Here is a 14,720-nt window from a genome sequence, read left to right as displayed (position 1 = left end):
AAGCTGGCACCGGTGGGAAAGTCTCACTCTGGAAATCCTCAGCATGCAGGTAGAAGCTCCTGATCAGGTGGATATGAGCATATGGGACTTGCATCCTGTTGTCCATCTCTACCCCAGCCTTGGTGGCTTACGTTTGAGCAGGCGCGCTGTGCGGGCGTAGGGTTTAGTGATGAGCCTGGGATACTTCTGGCCATTGAAGCAGAGGGGATGTTGTCTTGACCAGCAGCCCTGTGCAGTGTGGCTTCGAGACTGAAACCTGGGTGACTTCTTCAGCATCAGTGAGAATGGAGCGTTGTGCCCCTGTGCCGCTGATGTTTCAAAATTCCTTGAGTCCTGAAGAAGAATTCAATGCCTGCTTAGCAGAAAATGGCATTTTTTAGTATTTTTTCTTTAATTGCCCAGGAAGCAAAAATTCTCTGCAGTCTCTTTCAGAAACTCCCCGTGTTGGCAGAGATTGTTGTAATAATGTCAAGGCATTTCAAGTTCATCACTTCCACGTTCTTCTTGTAGTCTAAAATATAATAGATCATAAACCATCTTGATCTCTTCTGTGCTGCTTTTGACAGCAGCTGCAGGTTCCTGGAAAATGTTTTCTGACGGAAAACTTAAACCTTCCCTGAACTCAAGCTATTTAGGACTGAAGATGATGGCTGGTGGCAGTGAGGCTGATCAAGAGACTTTTCTAATTACTGCTCTTTGGAAAGCTATCAGAACTTCAGTGTTCAGGCACCCTGCTGCAGGACTTCCTTGTGCTTGTGGGGTTCCCCCTGGCTGCAGGAGAGCTCTGCTTTCATGTTATTTACCCTTCCCAGAGGTATAGAAAAATAATGATTTGTCCCCTTAAGGCTACCACATATCAGTAACCTGAAAACCCCAGGAATTCTTGTAGAATAATAAATAATGCATCACCTTTATTCACAGATGCCCTTCTGAAAATACTTTTATAGACGTAAATATATTCGCACACACCACCCTCCCCCCCCCACCCACCATTTTGAAGTTTTTGAAAGTTTTGAGCACAACCTGTTTTACAAGAGCAAAGCCAGAACTTTCCATGCAGGTTGTCCCTAGGCTTCAGAAAATTCCTGGTTTCTCACGAAGAAGCAAAGTGCCCCACTTTCAGTCACACCTGAAGCGTGCTGCAAAGCCAGCTCCTGCATTGGAGTGCACTGCATGGTTTCCTGGTGTCCTCGTGTCCCTGCCAGCAGCTGTGGGCTGTTCCCACTCATATGGCTGTCCTGACCGAGGCAGAAAGCCCCTCATGCCACATTTCAGAGATGGTAAGTACCAGCCGAGGTATTTCAGGGTTTGATTTCTTAACGACAATTCTGTGTTCTGGTGGAAAATGTCAATGAACTCTTACATTTTTAATCTAAATTTTTCATGTAGAGGGAAAGGCCATTTTTAGCCTCACTGTAATTGTTCCAGCTCTTTTGCCCAGGAAAAGACTGACAGGTTTAATGCCCTTAACAAAGGTCAGGCAGTGCACAGGAGAGAGCTGAGGACAGCTGCCAGGAGCTTCAAGGACGGGTTAGGCATTGAGATATCCTACTTCTGTTAGGGTCTGAGTTCATCTAAGCACGCCACCTCCTTTTTGGGGTGGGGAGGAAATTTATGGGCAAATTCCTTTGGTCTTGCCTCAAGTTGGCCACGGGGCCGTGGGGGGAGCTCTCTGATCTAATCTTTGCCTCCATCCCTGCTGCAAGAGCCAGCTTGCTCTGCAGACGCCTGCCTGCCTGCCCCACTTTTGGACACAGCCTGCGGCTCAGCAGTGATGCCTGAGTGCAAACATGGTGTCCGGGCTGAAACCCATTCCCTGGCTGCATGGCCACTAGTACCACATTTCTGCCTGCTGTGTGCTGGCAGTGCTGGTATCCTAGGTGGGGACTGAATAATGGCAGCCCTCAGCATCTTCAGAAGACTTTTTCTTTGTTGTGCCACCTGAGCTGAAGCAATAGAATAAACATTGTAAGAAGATAAACTCTTCTGGGCTGTCTCAGGAGGATGGATGGTTGTTGTGATGGCTCCCAGTGAGGTCTCCTCTGGGATGCTAGAGAGGGGTAGCCTTGTGTTTGCAGTGTCTGATAGAGAGGTTTGCTGTATCTTACAGCTTCTATCTTGGTTTTTATTATGCAGGAAAACCCAGGAATGGGCTTCGTTCGGTGTAAAGTGGGCATCATATTCATGTGGGCATTCAAAGTCTGTGTCCCCACAAGGAGCTGGGCGGCCACATGTGAAGGCTTGCTGCTGGTTCACAGGGAAGCAAATAGCTATGGGTCTTTCCATGGTTGTGGGATGCAGGCAGGGGGCTCCCACAGTACTGCAAGAGAAGAGGCAAGCCTTCTATATGTTGTCCTCTGTGCTTCGATGTGCCTCAGTTTCTCTGAGTGTCAAGAGAAAGTCAGCTGACTCTGCCCTGCAGATGCTTCTGAGATGTCAGTACAATGATGATTGATTTGAGGCTTTTTTGGGTGATTTTTTTAGCTGATGGGCAATGCATTTTTTTTATTTCTTGATTAATTTTCACATATCTGCATTCCAGCAAGGCCCCTTCTCTCTCCAAAGTTCCTAGGTTGTATTTAGGATTGCCTGAGCCACTTCTCCAAAAGAAGTTAGTTGTGTGCTCTTTATCACTCACCTGAACAGGAAGCTTGACGTGCTGTGCCCAACCCACAGTTAACTAAGCGTGTTGCGTTCTCCAGCATCCTGACATGCATCGCCTGAAAAACATAGCTTTGTAGATCAGGCCATCACCATCTTTCTTCATCAGGTATGTTAGAAGAGAAGGCTGGTTCTGCATCCCTCTGGATGGAAACAACAGCCTGGATGTGTTTCCAAACAGTCTGTAATACTTGGGGCAGGCGAAGGGTCTCCCTTAGGGCAGGGGGTAGGAGCCTACATCCCAGTTTGTCCTTGCTGTAACGTTCATAGAGGGCCAGAAGGAATATTTACTCTTATTTTACCTGTGTCGTTCCACTTTTATTTTTGTCAAAGCCACTGAGCAGGTAATAAAACAACATAATAATTAATGAATAATAATTGAAGTATGCTGTACGAAAACCAAACCAAATGCTAACAAGCCAAACAAAAGGAAAGCACGCGTGGTGCAGCCCTGTTTATAGTGCTGTCTGCTGGAATTATTATACACGTTGATATAATAATACTGAGCACTTAATTACCACATCATTTTTAAAGTGCTGTATAAACATTAACCAAACCTCTGAGGTAGGGAGGTATTATTATCTCCATTTTAAAGAGGGGAAATTCTGACAAAGTGAGGTTAGTCCGTAATTTAGTGTCGTGAAGTCAGGCAGCTGGCGGCGCAGGGGGTGGAGATTGCGGCTTCATGGCCAGTCTACTGCAATTTTGGGGAGAGAAAAGCAGAGGCTGCTGAAGCACCTGAGGTGGCTTTTTGTGAAGCGTACAGCACTGCCATTCAGGAATGGCAGATACTCCCCCGGACACCTCTCTCAGCTTAGGAAATACACAGATTGGTGTAATAAGCAACCTTTTTGAGGTAGGTGTGCAGTCATTGTATTCTGCAAAGTGTCTAAACAGCCTTGAAGTGAAGTTCTCAAACAAGGGCTGGGGGAGGGCTAAGAGGAGGCTGATGTAGGCTTCTGTGTCTGCTCCCCTTGCTCCCTGTATCGATCCGAGTGGTAGTTCTGGGAATGGCTTTCCCTGCAAAGCCCTTAATATTCTGCTTGGTGGTACATGACTTCATCTGAGGAGAATCCCACAGGCGCACCAGCGTGATCTGCTCTGTCATGTTTCTGTGACCCAATTTTCCCCGTTCTTTGTCTCAGACCTTCCCTGACCCCGGGCCTATTATCTCTTCCAATAATTCACCCGGGCCATTATTAATGGTGCATTAACTTTGGCTGCGCTTTCAGTGAAGATGTTTTTCTTGTGCTCATTCATTCGCTCAACTCACTTAAACAGCGAGATCATTATTCTGGGGACATCACACAAACACAAAAACATCTCCCTTGCCGACACCTACAGCCCCACAGCACTTTGCCGGAGGGGCAGCCATCCAAATACAACACTGAAACACCCAGGAGGGACTATCAAAGGGAGTCAAGTAGCCACACACACACTCAGTCGCCCCGGGGGCCAGTTTGCCTCCTCTGCTTGCACACTGAGCACGCTTGGCTGTCCAGGGATGCTCTAGAGCCCACGTGAGCTCTGATGTGAGGAAAATCATTGCAAGGAGGCTGGGGGGAAAAACATGAGACTTTCTTTGCTGTTTCAAAACAAATCTGATGTTTGCTACCATGGTTGTTGGATACCAGAATGTGTCCCTTTAAAATGTATGCTGTGCATAAGTAAAATTGGGACTTTAAAAAGCCTAAGAAGAAATGAATGCCCCCTCTGATTTAATTCTCACTTGATGCTGTGGGCTTCTCTGAGTGATGACTGAGTGAAGGACACTTCATGTTTGTTGTATCTTTAGGCTCACCCTTGAGAAGGGTGAGATTTGGACATCCAGGAGAAAACGTGGCACTGAGAAGGGCCCGTGCTCCGGAGGTGGAGAAAACTTTGGAAGTGCCTCCTCTCATCTCTCAGAGGTTTCCATGTAACATTTAATGTAGGCAGCACTTATTTTGCTATTATCCTTTTCAAAGAAGCTGGACCTGAAGAAAAATAAAAAGCCAGAGCTGTTTGTTGCAACCTGCCGTGCTGCGCCCAGCAGTGTCCCAGCACCACCAGTAAACAGGGATGTGGCCTGTGACAGTACCATTCTGCTGCCACGAAAGCACTCATGGACTCACCAGCACCTCCTTGGCCATCACCTTCCCATTTATTTTTTCTATCAGCTGTTCATGCAGGGCTGCTAATGACACTGTGGTGTCAGGGGTGCGTGAGCTGTTGTCTGGAGAAGTTTTTTCTCCTACTAATCTAAACCAATCCAGTACCCTGGGGCTCCAAAGCCTTTCTGAGATAAAGTTGCAGTTTCTGCTGGCTGTGGTTGAGGTTCACTTGGGAAGGGGCTCTTGTTTGACTGTGTAGACTTGGCCAAGTTATTTTACATTTCAGTGTTTCAGCCCTCTGAGTAAAAGAAGAGCTGTGTTTCCAAGGCATGTTTGCTTCTCTTCCTAAGGAGAGGTAAAGCTTTGTTAGTCTTTGCAAAGTAACTTGTGATCCCTTTATGAAAGCTGTGTCCCATGCATCAGTAAAACCATAGGAAATCAAGCCAAAAGGGATCTCAGTAAGTCAGCAGTTGGTTTACCTCTTTTAATTTTCAAATGGATTTTCTGCATTATCCAGACAGTGTTCTCTTATTTTTTTCCTGAACAAATGACTTTCCTTGTTGATTGCAAAACGGTCATGCTCTACTTCTGATGGCAAAGGAGCCTGATCACAGCCAGGACTGTGATCAGGCTCCCACAGAAGGCTGTCAGACAGCCTTAGGAAAATCAGGGTTTTTTTAGCTCACCTGGTGCCCTATGCAGCACAGATGTTCTTTAGAGAAAGCAAGGGGAGCCCTGTGCATATCGGAGGGTACACAGAGCATAGGGGGGCTTCCTGAGGTGTCATCCCAGCCAGTCTTGTTGCAGCACCCCAGTTGGAAGTAGGAACAGACTTTCTTTAAGTGTGAGCTATTTTGGGAACATGATTGCAAGTGCAGCAGTTTGGGCTTTTTTCCATCTGTGCCCATTCCTGCCGTTGGGGGCCACTGCCCATTTCCAGCTCTTCCCACTTGTTTGAGCCTCTTGGAAGAAGAAGGGCTTTCAGAATTACTTTTGTCAGTGAACTGCATTTGAAACCAAATTCAGCAGCGTGGGGGTCTTCAGCTGCTTTTTTTCTTTTTTTAAGTGATCACATGTGTAGGCTGAAGTATTTGGAATAGAAAAAGCTCATTTGACCCTTACTAATTCTCCTTTTTGGGCTCACAAAGAGGCGCTGCAGTGAGTGATGTCAAAACGGCGGCTCCTTTGCTCACTATACAAACCTGTGCATGCAGTTTGGGTTTCTCTTGAAGCACAGGTTTATCTGTGGAGATAATCAAACGTCTGCATCATCCTCAAAAAATGCCTGTTTCTGATGCCTCCCTCCCCTGATTCCTGGGATTTTCGGGAAAGGGACATCCCCTTTAAACCTGCGTTTCTGCTTCATATCTTTTCTCTTTGAAGCCAGAGGGTTGGCTGGCCTTTGAATAGACAAGGATGAGAATATAGCAGTGGGAGGTCCATGTCTTGCTCATAAACCTTGGCCAGAAAATCAGCTCCGACAAGTGGGGACAGGTAGCAGCGTCTTTCCCCTTATCAAACGGCGCGGCGGAGCAGACACATTCCTGCACGAGCAGCGGCTGGGTGGAAGGTGGGGCCGTCCCATTGCGCCTTGCTGCTCTGCTGCTGTGCTTCACCCCAGGAGCTGCGTGCCACAGCCTAAACCAAGAGCCCTGTTATTTCTGGAGGAAACACCCTGTTTTCCCATCATCCCTGCCCCTTGGGTGCTGCTTTGATTTCTTCTTTGTGTTTCTCTTCTGCGGGAGCCAGAGAAAATGTTTATCTGTTGTTTCAGTGCTAGGGGACTTTTGGAGGTGCCATGTTGTGCCTTCGTGCCCCAGCATATCATACTTCACGGCTTGGTGTAGCCCAGCTTCCTCCTCAGGGAAAGCTTTCCCCAGGCCTACTGCTAAAATCTTCCTCCCTCTGTGTAAAACAATCATCATTAGAGCTAATTGGGCAGGTTTGGGGTTAAATCTGCCAAGATTGCTTGGGTTTGGTAAATCCTCTGCCACTGCAAAGCAGATAATGCTAAACAAAAGATTGCTTTGATTAGATTAAAGTTGGCAAATTCATTGCCCTAATCATCATATTGCCCTTCCCATGGCTATTCAGGAATACATCACCATGACTTACTTGAAGTAATTGAATATAATTGTCTTTTTAACTTGTACGTGTAAAACATCCATCTTTGTTAATGGCATGTGTTGCTGTCCTGCTGCCAGCTCACTGTCCTCTTTGGGAGGGGTGAGAACAAGAAGCAGAGCTAGGCTGACGTTTATGAATTGGTAGTTGATTGCCTATAAAACCATTCATTATTTCTGACCAAGCACCTGGAAGAGAATAAAAAGGAACAGCACTGGAGCCCGTAGGCTTGGCTGGTACTCCCAGGCAGAGGGGAAGCCCTGGAATGGGATGATGCAAAGGGACGTTTCCAAAAAACCAGCCCTTCCCCTTGCCCTCAGTGGCAGCAAAGCACAGAGGATGTGGCAGGATTGGAAGTAAGAGTGGCACTGTGAAACAGGCACCCAAAGCAAGAGCATTGCTGACTCTCCCATGGTCCAAATAGGTTGAAATGCTAAAACAAAACCAATGGTGCCAGTGAGAGAAAGGGGAGGTTCATGGAAATTTTTCTCCTATTAACAATCAGAGGTGTGAGGAGAGAGAAATTCTCTTCAGATGTCATATTTGTACCAGCAGATAGCAAGGAAAGGAGGCCAGGCTGCAAACACCCTGTGTTTTTTTTTCCCCAGCGCTCCTGAGTGACAAGGAAAGACTCTTTTAGCACAAAATTTCCAATATTACCTCAGCAATCAGTCATTTAGAAATTCACAGTTAGAAAATAAAGCATAACTGGCCTGGGTTTTAAGAGACTCAGATTGACCTGTTTTTCTTAATGGTTTCATCATCATTAGTGTATTAAACCAGTCCAAAAAATGGGCCCCAGGATTTGGATATGACTCTCTGTAGTATTGAAACGTTACCATGATGCCCAGCAATTTCAGCCCATGTCAACTCACACTTTCCTGCAGTTTGGGGGTTCACCCAGCCCTGGATCTGCCCCTTACAGGCAGCATGGCCACCCTGTTTTGGGAAATTGCAAAATTTGCCAGCATATACGTTGACTCCAGGACCACCAAGGAGTTGGATATATTCATATGGTATAAATATGGGGTGAGCACTGCAAGAAGGCCAGCCAAGGGGCTCAGCCTGGAAGAGGTATTTGTCTTGTCTAGCATCAGATGTGTGTGCCGGGGCAGTTGATTTTGTGACCGTGCTTGGTGTGTGAAGATGTAAACTCTCCTTGCTGCTCTCCCTCTGGTCCCCTTGGCAGCCGTTGGTTGTGGCCGCAGCAGTGTCCTCAGGGAGGAGGGCAGCAGCTCTAGGTGCCTGCCAGCCCTGGCAGTGGTTTGGACTGAGCGTGGCTTGGGGAGACCAAACACTGTATGGTGCTGCGCGAGCTGGGGATGGGGCGTGTGATGGCTGAACTCTGCTGCATTTCTGACCTGGAAAAACACTGGCTGCCTCTTAAAATGAAGCCTCCTTACAAGTGTCCTTATGTAACAGCTCATCCCTACCCAGGACGGTTAAAGGGTGAATCTTCCTCCTGCCAAAACAAACCCTAGAGGATGCAGGCTTATTCTCTCCCTGAGCTGCTTTTGGGAGAGGAGGGGAGGGGAGCAGAAGGGGGGAAGGCGGTTAACAGTTGCCCTACTGTGTCCTGACATTAGGCGAGCTGCAAAAATGCTCCCAGTGTATCAGGTTGTGTGCGGTGCCAGCCCTTCACTGGAGCACGGAGAGCGAGTCTGCTGTGGAGCCTTAAATACTTTCCACCCCGACTACCTTAGCTTAATGCCTTTCAGCAGAGTTGGCAGGAGGGTTGTTTTTGTGTAGTCTCTCACCTCTCCCGGCAGCCCGGCTGACGTGCCTGTGCCGCGCTGCGCTGAGGGATTGTACATTGCAATGGGAGTAGGAGCTGCAGATCCTCTTGCTGATATGCCAGGAAAGACGTATATGGGGATTTCATGCAGGCTTTGCGCGACGGACCCAAAAGGAGCACAGCCTCACCGGACAGAGTCGGCGTAGCTCTGTTGCAGCTGGAGTCGCAGATGCGAAAGGCTGAATTTTAAATCTTTCCTAGAAAAGAGTCTGGTGTTTACTGGAGTTTGCAGAGCATCAGCAAGAGACTTGGCCCAAGCTTTGACACCTTGGTTTTGGATGGTGCTTCTCCACTCTACAGAGAGATGCTACCTGTCGCGGAGGCAAGTCCCAGTGAAATACTCAGTGCAGGCTGGGTTTTGAAATGTTCGATTCGGAGTTTGGTTTTGTTTCGCGGTCAGTTGCCAGTTAGACAGAAAGGCCAAGAAGCCAGAGAGGGAATGGGAAGACCTCTGACAGTGTTAAGTAATCTTTACAAACAGTCAGAAGTTCTTCATTAAAGGCAGAGCAATAACAGCCTTTTATCTTTAAGACAATTGTTGGTGTAAATCTAGAAAGCGGCATCGTTACAGGTGTGATGAGCCCTATTAGAGGACGATTGTGCGGTATCGTTATTGAGGTTCTGCTAATTGTATTTCTTTAGCTTCTGTAATTTTAGCAGGAAAGGCCCAGGCAGCGTTGTCGGGGGGTGGCGTGGAGAAATAACCTGATGAATTTTCCATCAGCTCGACTCACTCGAATATTCTCACCGTTAACTTTTGGGGTCAATAATAAATATTAAAACCTGTAGATTTAATAAGTCAATGTAGGTGTTCTCTGCCTTTTGAGACCACTTTATCTTTCCATCAAAGATGAAACAAGCTTCTCAAATGAATAAAAAATAGGGCCTCAAGTGATTACAAGTGAGAGCAATTTGGGCTCCTCTTTCAGAACCTGGCAGTAGGCACTTTTGAGCCGCTTCTGACTGCCGAGATGGTCTGCATTAGTGCTGCTCTGGCTGTTACATTTTTAGGTAAATATTTCCAACCTGTGTGTACAGACCTTCAGGAAAGGTGTTTGCTGCCACTCCAGGCATGAGGGACGACGCAGGTCTGGATCCCGCCAGGCTCTGTTGAGTCTGATTTGCGTTGCAAGTCTAGTTTTCCTTGGTGCTTCCTATAATCTCCTCAAGTTCAAAGAGCGCTTAGCTGCTTGTCTTTGTCAAAAACCCTGTTGGAGATCTTTTATGTCGAAGATGTAGGATTTCTCTGCATGACTTTGATTATTTATTCATTCCACTTCTCTGGTGTATGATAGCACTGATATCATGAAGACCCCTTGTCTTGCACTGCTCTTGCTCTGAAATTCATGGAGATTTAGTGCCTTTGAAATTGTTTTAAAAGGAAAGGAAAAGTTTTTGAAGTCCCTTTTTTTTTTTTTTCTTCTATTCCCCTCAACAGTGCCGCAGCACATTTTTCCGGCCTTCCACGCTCCTTTGCCAATTGACATGCGCCACCAGGAAGGACGATACCATTACGAACCTCACTCTATCCACGCTATCCACGGGTAAGTCATGCACCTCTGCTTCCATGCCTTGCTAAAACATTGGCCATACGCGGTATCCCAAATCCTGCTGCTAAGGTCTCAGGGACTTGCTGCCCTCCTGGCAGGTTGGCCCTGCTGGCATCCCCCTGCCCCGCTGTCCCTGTCCGGTGGCAATACTGACCTGCCTGGCAGGAGTGCTCTACAGCTCTGTTAAACCTATAGAAGTGCCGTATACAGCTGGATGGGAGCTCAGGGCTTCTGTGTTGTTGTCCGGCTGGCGTCCCGGACACAGACTTGACTCGCGTTTTTGTGCCTGTAGTGTTTCTTATGTCAGACTGTGCCTGGGTCGCTTTTGGCACCATCTTGGTGAAGACCCAGAGTTGCTCCCTCCTTTTGGAGACCTTGCGTACTGTTTCCTCCCTGCTCACCGGTTGAGAGGACAATGGGGAAAGGCTTCTGGGAATATGTAATTCACTTTGATTTTACTGGATGGTGACCTGGACGGGCTGGATGTTTTCTAAATTTTTCTAAAGTGTGGTAAAGACACAGGTCTTCACGCAGGTGTCCATGTCTGCTCTGGAGGATCAGGATGCTGGGTTTCAGTGGTGTGAGAGTCTCCTCTCCGCGGGGCAGCTGATAGTCAGCGAATACAGATGCCAGTCAGAGGCTATACCCTGACAGGCGGGATCGTGGTCAATGTCACGATCCAGGACATGACAGCTCAACAGTCCTTGGTGCTGTGGATGATGCGTTTACAGAGAGATCTGTGTTCACCTCCTGTAAGCTTTGTCTAGAATAGGGAAGAAGGAGCCCAGCGGAGATGTAAGCAGAGGCTGTAGTGACTGTGCGGCTAGGAGGGTTTCTTTCTGTCACTGAAATACACCATCCCAGTGAAGAAAAGGAGCAGTGTGGTGGGTTTGGTGGTCCCACGGTTGCCCCAAAATCACTTAACTCCCATTTGTAACACAGGGCTCAGCTATCAGCCCAGGGACAGGTCCCACGGCTCGGTGTAGGAAAACCCGTAAGAGCTGGGAACATTTTTCAGGATGTGTAAGGGAAGAACAAATAGAGCTCATCACTAAAAAAACCTCTCATTTGATCCCTCTTGGAGCCATGCTGCAGCCTCGCTGTCCATCCGGGGTCAGCGCTCACTCGGCTTTGCAGGGGCTGTTTGTAGAGCTGTGCTTTTTCTGGAGAGGTGTGAGCGGGAGAACAGCCCCCGGGAAGCAAGATAGCTCAGACGGCGGCAGCCAGATCTGTGGAGTCCCACAGCTACCAGGGCTTTATTCCACTTCCAAAATGCTGCGGGAAAAAATGATAGGGCATTCCCCTAGATCCTACCAGAAGACAAGTCGTTGTCTTTTTGGCTGGCAGTCAGTTTGACTGGATGTTTAAAGGAGCAGAGCAGCTCCTTCCATGCTGTGCGCAAAGGGGAAAAAACAGAGCAAGTTGTTAACATAGGAATTGGCGGGGGGGAGCTGAGTGAAATAGTTCTGGTCTTGTGTGAAAGTACCACAAAAATTGTAGAAAAAAGACAGAGTAATAAAAAAAATGTACTAGGAGATAGTTAATAAGCCATAACTCTGGCTAATAAAGCACATACTGACTTTTGAAAGGGGCAATACTCATGATAGTGGTTAGAAGAGAGGATGCTCAGATGTTTGGCACCAGGTTATTTGTGTGCCCCGCTTGGTGCTCCCCCTCACCCCTCTTGGGCAAGATAGGGCGTGCTGCCCCTGCAGCAGCTTCTTCAGTGGGGTCATAGAGCAGGGTCTTCTTCGGAATATAACCGAGATCTCATCATCTGGTGCCACGTACCTGTGAACTGTAACAGCTAGTGACAGAATCTACTGGGCTTATTACAATATATTTATAACGTTTTATTATGTAAATATCTTATATTTTGTATATTATTTATGGCATCTGTTTTATCTGACATATTTTATTTATCATATGGGGATTGTCCAACTGTTAAGCCTGGGCAAATGTAGAGTGCTGACAGATCAGGTTTCAGTCCATCTGTGGCCGCAGATTACTAGTGACCGTGTTTGTCTGTCGGGGACCAAGAATGTCCCATTTGGTATTTGGGTAGAGTTGTTGGCAAATACTTGCTGCCTTTCTTCTTTGAGATCCTTCACCTTCCAAACAGCACCTCTCAGAAAAATGACTTGTGAGGTACTGGATAGAAAACTTGGTGGTTGGTCTTCGAAGAGGAAACAGTTTTCTTTGAAACGCTTGATGAGATCAGTCTTACTACCAGTGTGTTGTGCTGGCGGTTGCCTCTGTTGCTGGTGAAGCACCAAAACTGACCAGCCAACTGCTTCTTTTATGTGGGGATTTTTAGTGTCAAGGGAATGCCACTTCTGCTGGCTCTTTTACAGCTGTTCTGAACTATGGCACAACCACACGGAACAGTCTCACCAGCTGTGGTCTCTCGACCATTTTTTCTTTTGTTTTACCTGCAGAATCTTAACCTCATCTCCTCTCCTTTCCTCCTCTACTTTTTGTTCTACTTCTCTTTTGTCTTCCTCTTCTCTCCTCCCGTCTCCGCTCTGCAGATTATAACACAGTGCTCACCCTCCGTATCGAAGGATGTCCAACATGAAATCATCCAGGATGTGGTGGTAGAGCTGGGGTAGAGCATACATTGAGGTTGCACATCTCCTGTTCTGTAGGCTGAGTGGATTCTGTGGGAATGGTCAAGCCTCTAGAAATTGATACTGCATCCTGGTGGTGCAAAAATCCATCTTTCTCTATACAGAAAACAATCCCCCCCCCCAAAAAAAATTAAAAAAGGCATGTGCATGCTTTCAGTGTAGAATATGGTAAATATTTGGAAGAAAAAGTGTCACTGAGTTTTGGCTTTATGATTAATGTGATTGGTGCCTGACAGAGAGCCCCCCAATTCATCAAGCCCATATTCTGGCTGTCTGCTCTCTTGCCGGTATGGAATTTATCTAATTACAGGAACATTGCACAGCAAATTAAGTGTAGTCTCATGTGTTGCTAACTATGGGGTCTTGTTATTTGCCTGCTGCACTGTTTTGAAGGTTTGTTTCTTGATTGCTCGGTGTGACATGGCAGTGCATTCCCCTTCATCACTCCTTGGCCTAATGAGGTCATACCTTGTTTTAGTCTAACTGGAAGGAATTAATCTGCAAGGGTCTCCGGAGAAGGACCACCTGTGGAACCCTTCTCTTGAGAAAACTCTTGGGAATATGGAAAACTCAAGTAATAAAAGATCTACATGCCAAGACAAGGGCCTGAAAGATTTGCTGCATTTCTACTCATTGCTGTCAGTCTTTCTCTCTCAGCTGTTTTCTTGTTATACAGCTTGGCAAGTAGTTTTCAGAGCTTGAGTCTTCTTCCAAATCACTGAGCATTTATTTATTTATGGTCCAGAAGCAGGTTGTGTTGGTATTGCCTTGAAATACATTTGAAATAGGTACATTTGGAGAGGAGGGTGTGTGTAATAAAATAGTGTACCTCCAGTCTTTAGGATGACTCTCTTTTCTTTACAATCTCTGTTGGTTTTACTTATTTGGTGATACACCACTCTTTCCTTTTTTGACATCAGTTTTTGGTTTTAAGAACAATTTGGGAGAATCGAGGTGCTTTCTTGGTTAGTCTAGAAAAATAAAGTATCTCATTCAGGTGGTTCTTGAGCTCTCTGAAGTGTAAACCAACAGGAATATTGTAGATTCAAGGCATTTTCCTGGATTCTGATGCTTTTGAGCTTGTGGGCATATGGACAATGGGGAGAGGTGCAGGGCTGGAGCCCAGTGGACACTTAGAAAGGATGTGATGCAAAACGGAGTAAAACTGAGTATGGGATGAAATCTTTTGAGGACTGTAGAGTTAGAGCAAAGTGAATAAAAGAAATTGTATTGGTATATGGACCTTTTATGAGATACCACTTCTACAAAGCAGCAGCAATTAATACTAGCGTTGAAAAATACAGCAGTCAAAAGCTAAGAAAGTACAGTAATATAAATTTGTAGATTCTGACTAATTTTTTATTAAATGCATTAATTATATATATGTAATATATATTGCCCATATACATAAGGCATTAAGTTATACAGCTGCATACTGTATTTTCTCTGGGATCCTTCCCTCTCGTGCAGCACAGGGTGGCCCAGGCTCTGTGGAAGAGCAGCAGTGGGGGTTACATGCATTTCCTGCATGCAGCTTTTATTGATTTGTCAGAATTTCCCTCTGCACCGCTGGCTATAGGCAGAACATAGATCAGCGCTACCGGAGCGAAAGACATCAGCCACGGTTTTTCAGCAGGTTCAAAGCTGAAAGAAATTCACTTCCTAAGTTAGAGAAGGTCCTTTTCTAACAAAATGGATATTTCTTATTTTAGTGAGCTGCTTCACAAAAGCTTGCTCCACTGGGGCTCCGTCTCTGCAATAACTCCCTCCCCTTTAAACCAAGGGGACTCAGCATCAGCTTTGCAAGATCAAGCCCTTGACTACAGAGGAAAGCTGCTGGCAGAGACAGCAGGTGATTACTGATAGC

The 14,720-nt window shown here is 46.5% G+C and overlaps 1 protein-coding gene across 2 annotated transcripts in view; it reads left to right on the top strand.

The window, feature by feature from the left end:
- Positions 1-14,720, top strand: part of GLI2 (GLI family zinc finger 2) — a gene marked incomplete at its 5' end in the record, with an annotated part of 140,176 nt that overhangs the window by 64,066 nt on the left and 61,390 nt on the right. For both annotated transcript variants that reach the window (XM_084265743.1, XM_084265742.1), the window contains one exon: positions 10,112-10,217. In XM_084265743.1, coding sequence (XP_084121869.1) covers positions 10,112-10,217 — 106 coding nt within the window. The remainder of the gene's footprint in view (positions 1-10,111; positions 10,218-14,720) is intronic.

Source organism: Gallinula chloropus (genome assembly GCF_964237585.1).
Source record: "Gallinula chloropus genome assembly, chromosome: 5".
In the NCBI taxonomy this organism is placed as follows: Eukaryota; Metazoa; Chordata; class Aves; order Gruiformes; family Rallidae; genus Gallinula; species Gallinula chloropus.
This window is presented reverse-complemented; position numbering and strand designations above follow the sequence as displayed.